Source organism: Copidosoma floridanum, unplaced genomic scaffold (genome assembly GCF_036245765.1).
Source record: "Copidosoma floridanum isolate Cflo_tuat_1 unplaced genomic scaffold, Cflo_Japanese_pri ptg000012l, whole genome shotgun sequence".
In the NCBI taxonomy this organism is placed as follows: Eukaryota; Metazoa; Arthropoda; class Insecta; order Hymenoptera; family Encyrtidae; genus Copidosoma; species Copidosoma floridanum.
Window position 1 is genome coordinate 5875826 of NW_028321889.1, and position 17968 is coordinate 5893793.

The 17968-nt window shown below is 37.2% G+C and overlaps 1 protein-coding gene across 2 annotated transcripts; it reads right to left on the reverse strand.

Moving 5' to 3' along the window:
* Positions 1-5740: 5740 nt before the first annotated feature.
* On the reverse strand, positions 5741-9362 carry LOC106647894 (histamine H2 receptor-like). Of its 2 annotated transcripts, XM_089590357.1 has the most exons (6): positions 9260-9362; positions 7595-7837; positions 7166-7402; positions 6908-7076; positions 6785-6835; positions 6644-6714 (listed from the first exon to the last, which is right to left on the reverse strand). In XM_089590357.1, exons 1-6 carry the CDS (start codon positions 9286-9288, stop codon positions 6694-6696), a joined length of 750 nt encoding a protein of 249 aa, XP_089446483.1. In that variant the 5' UTR covers positions 9289-9362; the 3' UTR covers positions 6644-6693. The 2 variants fall into 2 exon arrangements, with proteins under 2 accessions (XP_014219949.2, XP_089446483.1); XM_014364463.2 differs by having other exon boundaries at positions 5741-6835.
* Between the last annotated feature and the right edge of the window lie 8606 nt (positions 9363-17968).

Consider the following 17968-nt stretch of genomic DNA (forward strand, 5'->3'; position numbering starts at 1 on the left):
GATGTAACGATATTGTTGTTGATAATACACCCTAACGATTCCATCGCACACTTTGTGTAAAACAAGTAAAAACTCACCATCGCCCCCCTCGCACTCGAGGACTCCGATCCCAATCTCGCGCACGTGGCCGGAGAAAGAAACCGATCGATTATATAAACGCAGGCTGGAATAGTCGTCCCAATCGCCGATCGAGCCTCCCCCCCCTCGCATCACTGCCGATCGCTAATCTCTCTCTCACTGGCTCTTTATTCGATTCCCCTGGTGCACCTGACGCATTTTTAACCCGATGCTTCACGGCCACGCTGATAAAGGTCGTAAGAAGGAGATCGGCAAGGAAGACAGTAGTGCCTCGGCTCGGATTGAGACGTGCCTTCGCAATTGCCACCTTTCATGCGCACGTACACGCTCTTTTGGCACGAATTGTAAATGACCGAGGCGTGCACATGTTAATGTACTCTTTTGTTCCTGAACGACGATGAGCAGTTAGGTATATTAAAAGGTAGTTGGTCGGACGCGAACAAATGGCCGAGTATTTGTCTTTGAGATATACTCAAGTATATAAATGCAGGCCGTTAAAGCAAGACCGCTCAATTCGAGAATATATTATAATACATTATGTGCACGGCAAATCGGTTCGGGGGTGCCATTCAAGCAGACGCGTATGTATATTTATTTGGGGGGGGGGTATTAATGTAAGCTGCGTGGAAATAACTCGAGACATACATATATATATGTGGTGTTTGGCGCTCGCGACAATCTGCAATCATTAATTTTTTTCAAGTCGAAAAGTATGCACGCGCGCGCTCTACCATCACTCGAAGAAGAGATGCGAGGGAGGAGATAGCGAGAAAAAGGGGACCCTCGGACAGAGCACTTCCCCCACCCCTCTCCCCCTTTGAGTTCGACATTGTCATTTGTTAGTCTCTCTTTTTATCAGATTGTACGTGTTGCATATATATACATATATGTGTGTGTGTGTATACATGCTTACGTGTAGCGCGTTGCTCTTTTCACTATTAATTGTCCTTACACCCAACCTGTTGAGGGACGTGAAGATACCACTGTGTACGTAACACATGTCTCTATGATCTGTTACTTATGGAAAATATAATAAGTAAGAGGTGCACCTTTGGAAGCAGCGAAGATGACGATGTATAAATGACTCATCCTAAATGAAGGGGTTTTTATCAAGAGGTAATTTTCTGTATTCCATAGAATCATTAAAAGAATCTAAAAATAGTTGTGATTAGATATGATTTCTTGTCCCAGCAACAGTATCCTTCACCTTATTGTAGGTGTATTATCAAAGTAACAAATGATAGCGCATGAAATTAAAAAAAACTCATACAGGGTGGGGGACTGCAACGGGATATTTTTTGTGGAATATTCCTCATATGCGTTAGGATTCAAAGTGGAAGAAATTTTATGAAAGGTAATGAAATTATTTTCGGTACTTTCAATGGTAAGCTTTGAAGAAAAGACTATTTTGGTTGAGCTTGAAATTCATTTATGTATTTATTTTTTAATCTTTTTTTCATACATTCATCAATCAAACCAGTGAAACATTTAAAACAATCAGCAAAACTTGGCACAAAATCTTATTGTCTGCGTACAAGACTTGATAGACCTGAATCCTACATCCCCCACCTCTCATATATATTTCCACACGCTGTATCAATCTCGCCATCGCATAATATATTATAATACATATATCTGCTTATCAGTGCAAGTATCGGTCGTGTTCGTCTACGGCTATAAGACCACTAGCACGTCGTAATAATTAATAATTAATGTTATATATTATTATATACATTGAATTACGCTTGTACACTTGCACACGGGGAACAGTCAAACTCTCTTTTACGTAGATTCTTATATTTATCTACTGTTATTTCAAATTATAAATCTGCTACTTATTCAGTAAAAAATACAGAGAAAGAGGGTTTTATCGAGTAACGCCAAATTTTAATATAGGTATATATATACAAAATTTTATGCTTACAATACACATGAAAATAAATTAAGCCTTTGATAAAAATTTTTGTCTAAAATGATCAAGTAGAAAGATTTTGACTCGTAATTTTGTTAAGATTGCAAAACCTTCTCTATACATCAGCCATGTAAATTTAAGTCACCCTTTATCGCTTAGAAAAACTACGATCCCTGTCCTGTTACATTCAAATCAACTTCAGCTGAGATTGTCTTTAAGGTATCAACATCGATATAGTGACTATCATCTTGCTTCGACTCGCTATTTTTGTTCACATTATTTTCAGATGAAACATTGCAATTGTTATTTGGTGCCTTTCGCCTAAAAAGGCGGCGATAAGCTTCCCGAAAGGCTGGGTTCCTCCAAGCGTAAATAACTGGGTTTATACCGCTGTTGCAAAGTGCTATCATAGTCGTAAAATATAATAAAGCAAACTTCTCATATGAAAAAAAAACTCTTAACGATTGTACGACCATGTAAGGCAGCCAACAGATTGAAAAACATCCAAGGATTGTAAGTACCGCCTTGAAAAACAAAAAAAATTATTTGTAACATTAACAAACTTTCAACTATGTGCAAAAACTAAAGATTCGATTTAGGTTTTAATGTATATACCGTATTGCTTTTTCTATTGCTGATGTTACTTATCTGGCCAACTTCTTTGGACCTCGTTCGCGACCTTTTCGTGTATGCTCTTGTTGCTCTCCAAATTCGCCAGTAAGCTATGAGGAGGACCAGCCATACTATCATGACATTCGGTATGAAAACGTACTTGTCGTAATAGCTGGAAAAAGTAGACAAATTCAGTAGTACATGTTTAAAAAATTAATAAATTATTTTTCATCCCGAAAAAACCAAAGATCGTTTGTTTACCTTATTTCAGCAGAATAGTTGTAGCAATTACTTTGTATGTCAGTGTTGATCCAGAAAATGGGTCCGGTTGATATTAAAGCAGTTATGCACCAAATAATAGCTATGGTAGCAGAAATTGACCACTTCGTCACATACTTTCGATGCTTGAACGGATGGAGAATCGCAACATACCGGTCTAAAGCTATGGCGCCGATGCTGTAGAAACTCGCAGTGCAACCAGCGTATCCAAGAATTTCGCTGTTTACATTTAAACCACGTAAATTTGTTGAATTGAAAGATTAGCTTTTTCGTACAAGGCGAGAGATAAATGTAGATTTTAAAATTATACTACACCAACTAGCAGATATTATCTTATTTATTAACTTTTTTTTTCAAGTTAAAGTATTTATGCGTATTTGTACTTACGGAACTATGCACCAAATTTTACGAATATAATTTGAAAAGTGACTAAAATCTTGAGGTTGAACTGTAAAAATGAGTAGTGCCAAACCATTGAAGAGATCCGCAATTGCAAGATTGAAAATTAGTTGATTGGGGATTTTGCCAAATCGACGACGGCTTAGACATTGAACAATTATAATCATCTTATTGCCCACTAGTATGGCCACAATCAACACTACGTTGGCCAAATGAATAAATTGAGCAATACTGTGTGACATAAGGAATGAACAACAATGTAATTAGTAATAATCAGTATAATATTCTTTTCGATGTTAATATATAGATTATATGTGCATTACAATATATTTCTCCTCATCAATGAGTATCTGTAAATTACGATTGGCCCATAAATGAGAGTACCTTGTATTTTTGTCAAAGCAAAAAAGTGAAATCACTTTTAAATTATTTATTTACGACGTAAAATATTTTTTGAGCCCAATATGAAGTTGAACTGAGGAGGTCTTATGTTTTTTATAAGTGTAAATATGTACGTGATCAAGGCTCTTGATTAATTAAATTAATTGTTATTTGGCCAGGCCAAAATTTTGTAGACATCTACGCGTTCAAAATCTTACAAGGTGATGATTTGAATTTGGACAAGTTCCACTGAAGAGAACAAAAGTCCCAAACACTTTTACTGCAGTGCCTCCAAAAGAGGAAATACAAATTTTCGGCTATACTATAACGTACATATTGCACAGTATAGTAGAAGTATATCACGACCCCAGGCCGAAAAAGTACATTAAATATGAGATTGTCAGAGTATTTTGTTAACCGACAAATGACAACTATATCATAAAACTATGTTAAAAATGAATTTGAATGTAACTTTTACCAATTCAGCGCATGGGCATTTTGCACGTCTAGCATATACATAATATCATAGTAGTATGTTACTATCCAAGGCCGGAAAAGTAAAGAAAGCCTCGGATACTTAGTCCTAGTACTGTCATCGGAGGCAAAGCCATGGAGAAAAAAAATACATAAATGGACGATCTGAGGCTTTTTTGTGTATACTCCCAGCCGCGGATGGCTCAGTGCCTGGAAGGTAAATTTTTCCGTTCGCGCAGTCGATGGGAATTCAAAAATGTTCACTTTTTCAAGCCGCTAACTCATAAAAATATGGTTACAGTCATGCCCTGAAACCCTAACTTTTGATTTGAAAAAAAATACTGTGTATTCAACAGATACAATTATTCCACATAAAAGTTTCCAAGCGAGTACAAAAAATTGTGAATAAATTGTAAAGATAGAAAATATTATGTATTAACAAATCACACGTGAATTGCAAGTACTTACTTTAAAGAGGTGTCGGTCTGATCAACCATGGCTGTGAGGGAATAAAAGTATACGTAACCAATTATTTGAGGACGTGTTACTGTTAGGCATGTCAATCGTTGACTGATAATTTCAAATAAAAGCAGTGAATCGCACGTGAAAAGAGAGAGAGAGAAAAGTCAAAGGTATCGTCAGTCTTTCTCTGTCGCACACGCGCAAAGTGGGAGTATAAATACAGGAGAACTGCGATAACATACTTTTTGCCTTCCACTATGGTTGTTCTCGAGGTTGTTCACCCCGAACAGAACGAGTCTTTGGTTAGCCCGAAGGTACAAATAGTTATGGTTAAGCCGTACTCTAATTTCTTACGTTACGTGGAATATATTGTCAAAAAAGTGATCAACTGATAAAACGAATACTAAATTAAAACATTTGAATCACCCGTAAGTCATAAGAAAAGTGCAGTTGTCTTTGGGACAGAAAAAGAGAAGAGCTTGAAAATGATGAAACTATTTTCAATGTACCTACAAATGTCAAATTTCAAGAAGATATTGCTTTGCACGCAAGTAAACATTATCTTAGCGAATACAACTAATAAGTGATTAAAATTGATGATAAGAAATCATCAAGTCCAGATGTGAGACTGAGAAAAGAGTTAAGTAATTATTACTACTGTTTATTATTACTAATGATTTTTTCTTTTTGCCGTTAATAATACCTTGTAAACTAAAAAGAAAAAAAAATAATATAAACAGATAACTGTTGATGAATTATAATAAATTAAAACTTACTGAGAAAATTTTTTATTAATCATCATTACTTCTTCATAAAAATAATTTATTGTCGTTATCTATAATGACACAATAACATCACATTTATCAATTTAATTCTTGCAAAGGAAATAAAAAAATTAATAGTAATCGTCAGAAAGATTAATGTAGTTGGAGTAGTTATAAAGATTCTTCAAAAAATACCTACTAAAGAATATAAATATGATACTTATTGAGTAAAAAATACAGAAAAAGAGGGTTTTATAGAGCAATGCTAAATGTTAATACAGATACAAAATTTTATATTTATACTACACATGAACATACATTAAACTACTAAAAACAATATTTACCTAAAGTGGTAAGTCAAAAGATTTAAACGTCTCATATCAGTTTATGTAAAAATTTTCTTCTATTCTATACGGTAACATTTACTTATCGTTTAATAAATAGTTATTTACGTAACAAGTGCGGAAAAGAGGATTTCCCGCACGAGTAGTGATTGACTCACACGAGTGGCCGGAGTTGACGGGAACGAGTACCAGTTGAGCACACGAGTGCGTAGCACGAATGTGATCGCAAGGTACGAGTTACCGTCACCGGCCACGAGTGCGAGTCTATCACACGAGTGCGGGAAATCGTCCCGCACGAGTTGCGTACAAGTTTTTTCGCAATGTGCGAGGAAAATAGGTACAAAATAGGTATGAATTTTTATTTCCAGTGTGTAGCAAAATTTTTTCCGCACACTGTGCGACAAAAACCTTTGCCACACACCTTTTCCGCACACTGTGCGGAAAAACCTTTGCCGCACACCTTTGTCGCACACTATGTGGGAAAATCGATTTTCCACACTAATACCAGTGCGGAAAACACCCATTTTCCGCACACTATTGCGAAAAAAAAATTTAATGCTGTTCATCGATCTTTTGTACTTGGAAATTTATAGGTAACAAATTGTAAAATGTAACAAACTTTGAACTTAACACGCCGCAAGAGATTTAATTTACTTTACACACATCAACATGGATACATAGCAAGTACACATACATGCAAAAATCAGATATTCCTGAACATATGAAACCCCCTCCGGTCAAGCAAAGTCACCCTTTGTTGTGTGAAGAAACTACGATCTATTTATTGGTACCATTGAATCAACTTCAGCTGAGATTGTCCCTAAGGTAATAGCATCGATATAGTGACTATCATCATTCTTCGACTCGCTATTTTTGTTCACATTATTTTCAGATGAAACATTGCAATTGTTATTTGGTGCTTTACGCCTAAAAAGGCGGCGATAAGCTTCCCGAAAGGCTGGGTTCCTCCAAGCGTAAATAACTGGGTTTATACCGCTGTTGCAAAGTCCTATTAAAGTCACGAAATATAGTGCATTGTCGTTGTTGTATAAACTAAATGCTGCTAATAATTGCAGTACCATGTAGGGCAGCCAGCAAACAGTGAGGCATCCTAGGATAGTGATTACCGCCTATAGAGAAACAAAAAAAAGTTTTTAACTACATTCAGAAACCAAAGTTACGGCTTAGGTTGAAATACTTACCAAATTGCTCTTTCTATTGCTGATATTACTCTTATAGCCAGCTTTTACGGATCTCGTTCTCAATTCCATCGTGTATGTTCTTGCTGCTCTCCAAATTCGCCAGTAAGCTATCAAGAGGATCAGCCATATTACTAATGAATTCGGTAGTAAAACGTACTTGTCGTAATACCTGAAAATATCAGATGACTCCAGTAATATATGTTAAAAAAAATAACAAATTATTTTTCATTCCGAAAAAACCAAAGATCGTTTATTTACCTCACTTCAACTTTATAGTTACTGCAATTACTTTGCATGTCAGTGTTGATCCAGTAAATGGGTCCTGCTGATATAAGAGCAGTTACGCACCAAATAACAGCAATTGTAGTTGAGACTAAGCGCTTCGTCACGTATTTTCGGTGCTTGATTGGATGAATAATTAAAAAGTAACGGTCAACAGCAATTGCCCCGATGATGTAGAAACTCGCAGAGCAGCCAACGTCCACGAGAATTTCGCTGTTTTCATTAAAAGGACATGCATTTTTTTAATTTACTTGGCGTAACAGTTTTTAAAAATAACATAAAATTACGTTTTCGTACAAGACAAAAGAAAAAAGATTTTTAAATTATACTTCTCACAATCCGTAATATTCTTATTGGTTTTTTTTTTTTTTTTAAGTTATAGTATTTATTTGTATTTTTACTTACGGAGCTATGCACCAAATTTTACCAGCAGCACTTGAAGAGTCACTAAGGTCTCGAGGTCGGATCAGCCAACAGAGTATTGCCAAACCATTGAAGAGATCCGCAATTGCAAGATTGAAAATAAATGGATTGGGAATTCCGCCAAATCGTCGATTGCTTAGACATTGAACAATTATAATCATAGTATTGCCTACTGCTATACCCAACACTAATGGTACACCAATCAGCCATTGGAATTGAGTAATGCTGTGTGACAAATAGAATGAAAATCAATGTAATTAGTGACAGTTTGTATCGTATTTTTTTTTTTTGGTATTGATGGATTATCATTATGATACTAGGTATTAATATATCTTTATAACAATACGTATCCGTTAAAAACACTACTTAATAATTATATGGGAGGGCCTTAAAATTTTTATCAGAGCAAAAAGTGTAACCTTTCCAAGATAAGCGCCAAGCTTGGACTCTTTGTGCTTGCCCTGATTAAATGCGCACTATAGGTGTCGACTCTATTTTTTCTGAGGGCACAGAAAACGTCCAAAAACTGAAGAAAAATGCCCAAAGTAAGAAAAATATATATTTTGAGCCCAACATGAGGGTGGACTGAGTAGGTCTTATGATGTTTGTATGTTTACACTTTAATTTTAAGTCACTTTTTGCTCTGTCAATCCGTGGATCGGTCGTGCCTTATATACATGCAAAATGTCATGTTTTGCATTTAAGTCGCTTGTATGATTTATACGTACGTTTTTTTAAAAATTACATTAATGCATCACTTTAGGAAATTTTATTATTTCTAGTCAGTCATTTAAAACAGCAAGTTTAATTATTTTTTGTGACAAAAGCCGCATTCTTAGCACTTTTACGCACTTGAAATTTTACTTTTCACGATTTGTAGTTCTATTACGTCATTAATTAAATTTTTCTACGTTCATATATAGAGTACAGATATCTGGTAAAAAGTGTTCTTTTGTCCTTCAAAAAGACGCACTATTCAAGTATTGGACACAAATAGCATTATTTTTAAATGACCAAATACAAGGTTCTTGGTACATCACACGTAACTCGAAAGTGACTCATGACTACTTACTAAATACAAACTGATGAATGATAAGGTTTAAGTCGAAGGTATATAGTAATAAGCAGGACATACCTTACTTAACTTGCCTGTACATGATTAATCTTTGTATTAATACATAATAGTCAAGTTGTATTATTTTGTGTCGAGAATATATTTTGATGAATATATCATAAAATCATGTAATTTATGAATTTAAACGTAACTTGTATTTATAAGTTCAGCGGGGGTATATTGGACACTTCTAATATATATTATATAATATAGTAGCATATCACGGCGTTGTACTGAAAAAGTAAAGATTGTCAGAGTATATTATCTAATTTACAGTCTAAAGCGAAGCTGTAAGGATACGTATGGAAAAGGAAATATCCGAGGCTTCTTTACTTCTGCCCGTGGGTGTTATACGATCTTTTACGCCCCAACGGCTGAAACCCTAACTTTTGATTTGAAAAAAATACTGTGTATTCAACAGATACAATTATTCCACATGAAAGTTTCCAAGCGAGTACAACAAATTGTGAATAAATTGTAAAGATAGAAAATATTATGTATTAACAAATCACACGTGAATTACGAGTACTTACGTTAAAAAGGTGTCGGTCTGATCATCCATGGCTGTGAGAAGTGGAGTGCCGGGAGGGAATGAAAGTTATATGTGACCTTAGTTGTTGAAGTACAAGTTACTAATAGGCATATGAAAAATAGACTGGTAAACTGGTACAAACAAAGGCAGTGAATCGCACGTGGAAAGAGAGAGAGAAAAGTCGAAGGCATAGTCAGTCTTTCTCTGTCGCACACACGCAAAGTGGGAAGTGGGAGTATAATATATATATATATATAGATACATTAAGAGACATGTAGGGGAAAGCACACAACTGCATATAATTAATGTATATACTTTCATGCACAAAACCCCATGCACGCGTGTACGAGAGGGAAGGACAAGCCATACCCTCGATTTCTCTCTCTCTATTCTTGAGCTTCACTGTCCCTCCTTGGAATGACTAGTCTATTTTTTATATGTTTATTTTACACGCGCGCGCACATATAACAAATACAGACACTTATATCTTAGGTGCCAAAAACGTTGGACCCATTATGTGTTATGTTTACGACAAAGACGCGCCACTTGCATTGTATTTATATCAAAGCCAGCGTAGATGAAAGATGTGAGTAAATTGGCCTCAAGGGGACAAGGTCAGATGGCGATGCATCACTTTTTGCTGATAAAGGCATCAAAAATATATCAATCGAACTATCCCGTCAACTCCTCCTCTTCCTCGGGGCGAGAACAGGTCCCAAGGCTTCCCTCCTCCGTCGAGATTTGCCATCGCGATAATTCGTGCGTAGACGAGATGAGCTCGCGCTCGGCGTGCGTATACGTATGCGTTTAATTTAGTCCCGCGTTTCTTGAGGCTCTGCCAAGTTAACCGATGCAACACCACCACGCGATAGGTATATATATATACGCCCGGCGATCGAGAGGACGAGAGCTGTCGTGAGAAAAGCGCGTGGGTGTGGGTACATTGCAATGTGTACTCTCGGCTCGTTTGTTCGACTGTCACGGGATTCGCGTTTGCTGTTTGGGAAAAATCGTGAACATCGATTTCAGTGGAGGTAACACCGGTTTTCCACGATTTACATGTTAAAATTGTATTTCTGGATGGATAATACGCGCAAATGTAATAATAGCATGTAAATCACGGAAAAACAGTGTCACCTCCACCGGAATTTGAGTTCGTGATTGTTCTCTCGTATAGTACATAAAATTGCGAGTAAAATAAGTCCAGTTTCAAGGATGTGCCTCAAAAAAATTTAAAAATCGGCAAAAAAATTCGGGATATGGTTTGTGGATTTTTTTCATGTATGTGAAAAAGAGTTAGTCGCGCGACAACGAAGGAAAAAAAATAGAGTTACTTGGTGGTATTCGTTTTTCTTTCGATAAGTGAAAAAAAAAACATTGCAGAACAATTAACCCCTCTCAAGTGTTCCATCAGTTCTCACAAACTCGAAAATAAAAAAAAAAAAGAGTACGTATACCCACTTGCGAAAAAAACCAAGTTTTGTTGTAAGGACTCGAAAAGCCCATTATATTAATGCCTACTAAGGTATATATACTTGATCGGCTTACGAAAATTAACACGGTTTTCGTTAACGCGTATCCATTGTAACCATACGTACATTTCATAATGTATATTTATATTCTTGATTCCCTGTATAATACACGCATGCAAGTGTACATAAATGTATTACAGTATATCGTTTCACCTGATTGTGCCCTTGACACTCATTTGACGATGTGGATGAGTCTTATCGCCATCTTGTTACAAAAATATCATACGATGTGGCTATCTGATCCATATATACGTTCGGAGTGTTTTTAGTAAAAGGATAACGTGCAATTATATTCATCGGGATACACTTCACACGCTGGTCTGTTATAGAGATATATACAGGTAACAGGTAATAGGAGTTATATTCCGGGCTTATATGTATAAATATGTATGGGTGCAGGCTATTTCCCGTCCACACAAGTATACATTGTGGCCAAAACTTTTGTACAAAAAATGTTATTTACGAGCTAATCTTAATAAGCACCGCTTTGTATATGAATGATGATAAAAATGCATACATCATCGAGTCATGTTCCGCTGGATTAAAAAAAAAAAAAAAAAACTCGCTCGAGATACAAATGGTTATAATATAATCAGAATAAAAACAATCTATAAGAAAATATTTTAGATGTCACACAAGCACGGTATTTATTAAACGTCAGTCAATCCCAAGTCCTTGCCCCCTACTCCCGCTTTTATTAAATTAACATCTGTGTTACGTATACCTATACGTGGAATTAAAACTCGTACGGTATCCGTACTTATATTATATACGCGCATCAAAACATAATCTTATGCGTGTATACCGAGGACGCGGACTCGTAGGGATGGTGGTAGTAACGATCTCGATCTGACACTGCATCAGGTGTATACATGATTGCTCGGGAGGAATAAAGCCGATTTCTGTGCGTTTGTTTTTTCTTTTTTCTTTTTTTTCGTCTCCCTCGCATTTATATCTCGAGTGACGTCGCGCTCATTGTGATGGCACTCCAAATTAACGACGTCGTACACCAAATGGACTGAAATTCATCCCACGGATGATATTTACTCTCTGTTGTTTTCAATTAAAAAAGTGTCAAAGGATATCTCGTTGGAGCTACTGCACCCTGCGTACAAACGCACCCACTGTGACATATCGGATCAGCCTGATTTTGGCACATCACAATAAAAGCAACTTACACCATCGCTGAGTCATTCCCTCTCTCTCCTGTTTAAAGTAATTAATTGTCCTGTTTTTCGAGCCATAATTACCCTTAAATATAGCATTGGTATAGTCGTGCTGTATATGCAAATCCAAAAGAGCCATTACAGCTGCAGGTGCACGGAGGCCCGCTCGTTTGTTCGAGCAGCCACGCGTGAATCCTAATTGATTTTTTTTTTTTTTTTTTGTTCAACCGGAAGATGCGAATTCGAGGAAAATTTCACACAAGTATATACTCACCTTGTATACCTGCGACAATGATGTTCAAATCGGCATAAATGTAAAAAAACGAAGTAACAATCGTGGGAACGTATCGAAATTATACGATGGTGGTTTTTTCATTTGAGAAAACGAAAAAGTGTGTATACACGTAATTGACTCTAAAATGGATATTAGCTTTTTTTTTTTTTTTTTTTTTTTTTTTTCGAAAACCTCGCTAATGTGGTAGCCAATACAGCGCCGAGTCGTATAAATTATAAACATATAAATATACGCTGAAACCTCTATGCTTTAGAGATAATTACAACGCCCAGTTTGGGACGTGATAATTACTTTCTTGATTTTCAAGGGGGTCGGACCTTATACAATATAGTATACACGGGTCTGAATGACAAAGTGATTGAAAAGTATACTTAATCCTCGCGAGCCTCTAAATTATCTCCTTCCGCTTCTCCAAATGGGGTTTGGCCGGCCCATGCAACCATATGTATATGTATACACGCGATGCTCGGCTTTGCCTAAAGATTCTATACGTTCATTCATCAACGAAAAACAGCTCGTCCTCTTTACCTTTTTTTTTTTTTTTTGTTTTTTTTCCCTCTCAACTTCCATCTCGTTTGATTGTTGTTTTTGACCTTCTTACTTTTCTTTCATCCGCACGTGGATGAATACGTAATATATCAAGAGAGTGAGAAGAAAAAAAAAAAAAAAAAAAAGGAAATGAAAAGCTCGTGACTCATTAGAGATACAATGTATGTATTAACGCGGCGATGTTGTCGGCAATGAATATATATTTTTGCTTCATTCATGCGTGCCACGGTAAAAAAACCAACAAACAAAAAGAAAAAAAAAGAAAAAAAACCTTCTGTGCAATCTGGAAGAGAATTTATTAGTTGGCGAAGAAGCCCTCCTCCGAAACCTATCGCGTCTGCCTCTTCTCCTCGTATACCCTTCGCTTATTTCAAAATACACACACATATATATATATATGTATGAACGCACGGGCCTCCCATCATACAATATATTTCGGGCTGTATAATTATGGGTTCGACCGATACATTAGACCGGCGTCTAAATACCGACCGACTGCTGATGTCTGCCGATGCAATTTAGACGTATATATATATACATATGTGGGCAAGGGCGTTGCCGATGCCTTTACGTGTACAAATATATATATACACATTTGGAAATTGGAAATTATAAAAACAATTGCGATCGGTACGGGTGTGGTGCTTAACCTGATCAGATGATTCCTATTTTTGCGTATCCAAGGGTCGCGCATTCGTTGAAAAACACCAATCACGTTGAAAAGTCACTGTACGTATAAAAAACAATTACCTACAAAAAATAAATATATGGATGATTATCTGGGCATTCTCGGGACGATGGCAAGTGATGTTCGATTTTGTTGTACCATTTTGAACCGTGACATTGTATATGGAACAGCCAGCGTCGAGAACAATGAAAAAAAAAAAAAAAAAAAAAAAATCGAGGAGGAGGTGGGAAAGTTGGTCGGATTGATATCTCTCTGCGCGCCCTTTGCAATTGGATTGTGATTTATTGAATTATACGTATAGAAGGGAGGTAGTCTGTACAGTACACCCATGCGGTATGAACAAGGAGCGCAGAGAGGAAAAAAAAAATTGAAGATCAAGAGAAAGAGAATCGAGGGGTGCCTGTATACCTGCGAAAAAGAATTCGATTTTATTTCACGCCCGCCCATCTCGTATATGTACACACATGATTACGCGTATAGTTACATTGTATGTATGGTTACCCAATGGACTGCCACATTGTTTACGCGATATCACTTCGCCGCTGGTGGTGTTATTCGTGATCTAAAGAGGAAGAAGGGCCCATATGCATGCTTACACCCCATGCGCGATAATTGAGGAGTGTGTACATATATTATATTTAAGGCGCTATTGTGTACACAATACATGTGCGTGTGTGTTTTCTTTAATATACGCCCGACGAGGTGGACGCCTTTACTTCTGATTTAGGTATATAAATGATTTCTTTTTTTCGTTTTGTTACTATATATTACACATAATTTTTAAAATATTACGGTTATCAAAATATCGAGTATACACTATTTAAGCAGTTGAATCTGAGATTTTTTTCGTACCCGTAAACGGTGAATATTCACTATTCCGCCTACACGCAGTTAACGTTTCACTATTTCAATTAGTTGGTAAACTTATTGTTGCTACTCAAAATAATATCCGTGGATTGTGGCAATTCCCTTTGCTCGGGTTAGGATTGTTCATAACATTACCGATAAAAAATAAAAATAAAAATTTACTGGGTGTTATTAAACGATTCTAACTTTTTTACTGTATTTCTCCAGTGGCAATCATCTTAACTTGCCCAAATACAGCGAAAAATTCACTATTTCAAATCTTGAGAGACGTGATTTTTCTCTGTAAAAGAGAGAAAAACACGAAATGAAGGAAAATAAACCTGTACCTCTCCCCCGTGTACCTTTGGGTCTGCAAAAAAATCCCAAGTGCGCGAACAAGATCGAGCAAAGAGCCTGTATTTAAGGGAGCTTTGAATTTTTTTTTTTTTTTTTTCTTTCAGAAAAAAGTTCGCCTCTACGTACAATAATGACGACGGCCGCGCGCTCTTCTCTTCGCTTTGTTTGCTTGCACTTGTGTACTCTCACGCACATGCACGAAATATAATACACATACATATATATATATACACAAGCGCGTGTACACAAAAGAAGAGCAAACACGTTGTATATTACTTATACACCCATCAGAGTTTGCGCAAAAGAGAGAGAGAGAGGGAGATCTGACGATAATGATGATGATGATAATGATGATGAGGAGGATGATGAGGGGCTTCGCGCGGCCCTATTTCTCCCTCGGCCGAGCGCAAACTCGATTACTACCCGAGGGCATGGATTTACCCCTCGTTTTTGTACATTCTTTCGGTAATACCTACTAGTGCACACACACATACACATTTATATATATATAGATGTATCGCATGTACATGGATTGATGTTGATTTTCATTGTTTGTGATATCTTCTGTTAATACATACAGGAAATGACACAACTAGATTTTCATGTAAATATTTGGTGACTACTTTCACGTACCGATTCTGTACTTGAGCACAGGTTTATGATAATCTTATGGAGCATCGATCAACAACCGGCTTGTGTTAATTTATAGAGGAACCATTAGGTGTCACTTCTCTTATCTTTTGATTTTTCTCACTTTCACGTAAGTTGGAAGGAATAAATATTCATCCATCTACATTGAACCGAACATAAAACTTATTAGTCCGATTTCCGAGAAGCTTTCTTATATGTTTTCTTTTTTTTTTTCTTCGTTAAAAACCTGCGATTCCCAACTCATCTGCTGTTTACTTTGCGGAGAAAGTCAAAAAATACACAGATGCACACACAGATTTTTCTCGTCGATCGCATGAGTATAGACAAATTGCATCGTATAACACATATACTTCACAATGTACACAAGAAGCAACAATACCCGCGTGCCGTGGCATCCAACAAAAAGAAAGTGGACCATAAATTGGCCAAACTCGTCACTGTACTTAAACAAAAACAAAAAAACAAAAAAAACAAAAAAGATTCTAAAAAACATAATAATTATATATACTTGTTAATCCCCACTGCAATTAAATGAAAAAAAGAAAAGCTCCATACTTTATTCCGCTTCGTTAAATCAAAAGAGAGAAACAAACCCACCTGCGCCCGAGTCCCCTTCAATAATACTAAATCCTCCTCGAAGTTAATCAGCGTAAAACACGGCCTTATCTTAATTTCGATCGATCCCCCCGCGCGGAAAAAGGGCCGACTTTTATTTATGAACTATTGCAAAAAAATTCAATCATCACCTCTCGCAAGCACTCGCCACCTATCCGCGTATATATATATATATATAATATGTACACTTCTTCTTCTCTCCCCCCCCTACCCCCTTTTTTCTCTCTCTTCCATCCAGATAAGGCGATACTCGAGATGCCATTGGCAGTCTTCGCCTCGAAACCCCGTAATATGATGCACACGAGGCGCGAGATGCGCTAAAGCGTCTGTATATACGTATGTATTAACACAACAGGTGTGAGCGCGAATCGAAGGAAGAAATCCGGAGCGAAAAACTGGTAAATCGTGTTTTTAATCAGCATAAATTTCGTTGTACATATATATATACCTGGCACGTCGCGGCTTAATCGTATACCCCCCCTATAAGCACTCTTATTTGCAGGAGAAGAAAAAAAAATTCGCTCTTCTTACGTATAGGCATGTATGTGCACTTTTTGCGAGCCGGTCACGCAAGTGCGCACACTCTGTATCCCTGCAGATCTTTTTCTTAAACAAAAAAAAACAAAAAAAAAAAAAAAGAAATAGTAAACAAGAAAACGAGGAAGAGAGTGGGAAAAAAAAAGAGAATGCTCGCGTGGTAGAGAACTCGGGGCGCGCAACGAAATGGGCCGATCAATTTGCTTAAATAGCCGCTAATTCCCGGGGATCCCTGGTCCCCTCCTCCTCCCGCTCGGCCACTTGGCACCTCCCCCTTCCTCGAACCCGAGAGTCGCCCAACTCCCCGCTTATACATACATACACAGGGTATATACCTTTATTCAACACGTATACGCATATACATATCCTTTACAAAAAAACTCCTCATACCGCACCCGTTGATTATCAAGTGTGTAAGTATATATAATACACTCATATGTGGTCGGTGATGGTGGTGCGATTTTATCCAACTTTTGTGCCCAGCACGCGTATTATGTGTGGATACGTACCTGTACCTTCGACGGTGCCCGGTAATGAGCCATAATGAAGCGTCCGCGCATCACGGAGTCGCCACCAATCACCCCCCCCCTCCCCCCCCACGACCCCCACCGCTCGAGGAGATACTTGTTGAATCAATGTTATAATGTTATGTGCGCATGCACGAGGAATTTATATTTTTCGAGCCTCTCATATTGGGCTTCTTTTTTTTTCGGGTTTTTCGAGAAGCGTGTTATTTTGGAGGATAGGGCCGGGGGGCCGTGGGGGGGGGTATATAGTTTGATGGGCCGTTAATGCTGTTTTTATCGAAAGGGGGGGCGTGTTTGTTTCCTCCCCAGCCCCCTCGCGTGCGTTTACGAGCTGGTGAATATGAATTTTAAGTATACCACATAGTGGATCTTTCGACGAGGAGGCCGTTTTGGATGTAACGTAAACTTACGTATATACATATACTATATGTATATGCATAGGAGAGAGGGGAATTTTTATGTATTGTTACTGTATATTGGTACATACAGGGATGATCGAGTTGTTTCTTTTGCCTCTCGCAAAGTTTATACGCATACACACGTGCGTGAATTAAATGAATGGGGTTATAGAGTGCAACGGATACCAAAGTGTCAAATGACTATTGTCAAGCACACGTAAGATTTTTTTTTTTTTTTTTTTTGTAAGTAGTAAAAATGGAGGCCCCCGATAAATTGAAACGATTGTTAGGCGGGGGATTTGGTTTTACGAGCCCTTTTTTTTAGTTTTCCTCCGGGAGATATATTCGAGTTGGAGCTCGTCTGCATGAATGGTGTATTGTATGGAAATAAAACTTTAAAGGGACGAGAAGTGAAGTACCCGACCATGCACTTTTTTTTTGTTTTTAATCAAGATCATTATTTGGTATCATACCATAATTCAGTCGTATCGGCATAAAAAATCCTTAAGATACTTGCTTTTATTGTTAAATAATGTCTACACGCGAAAA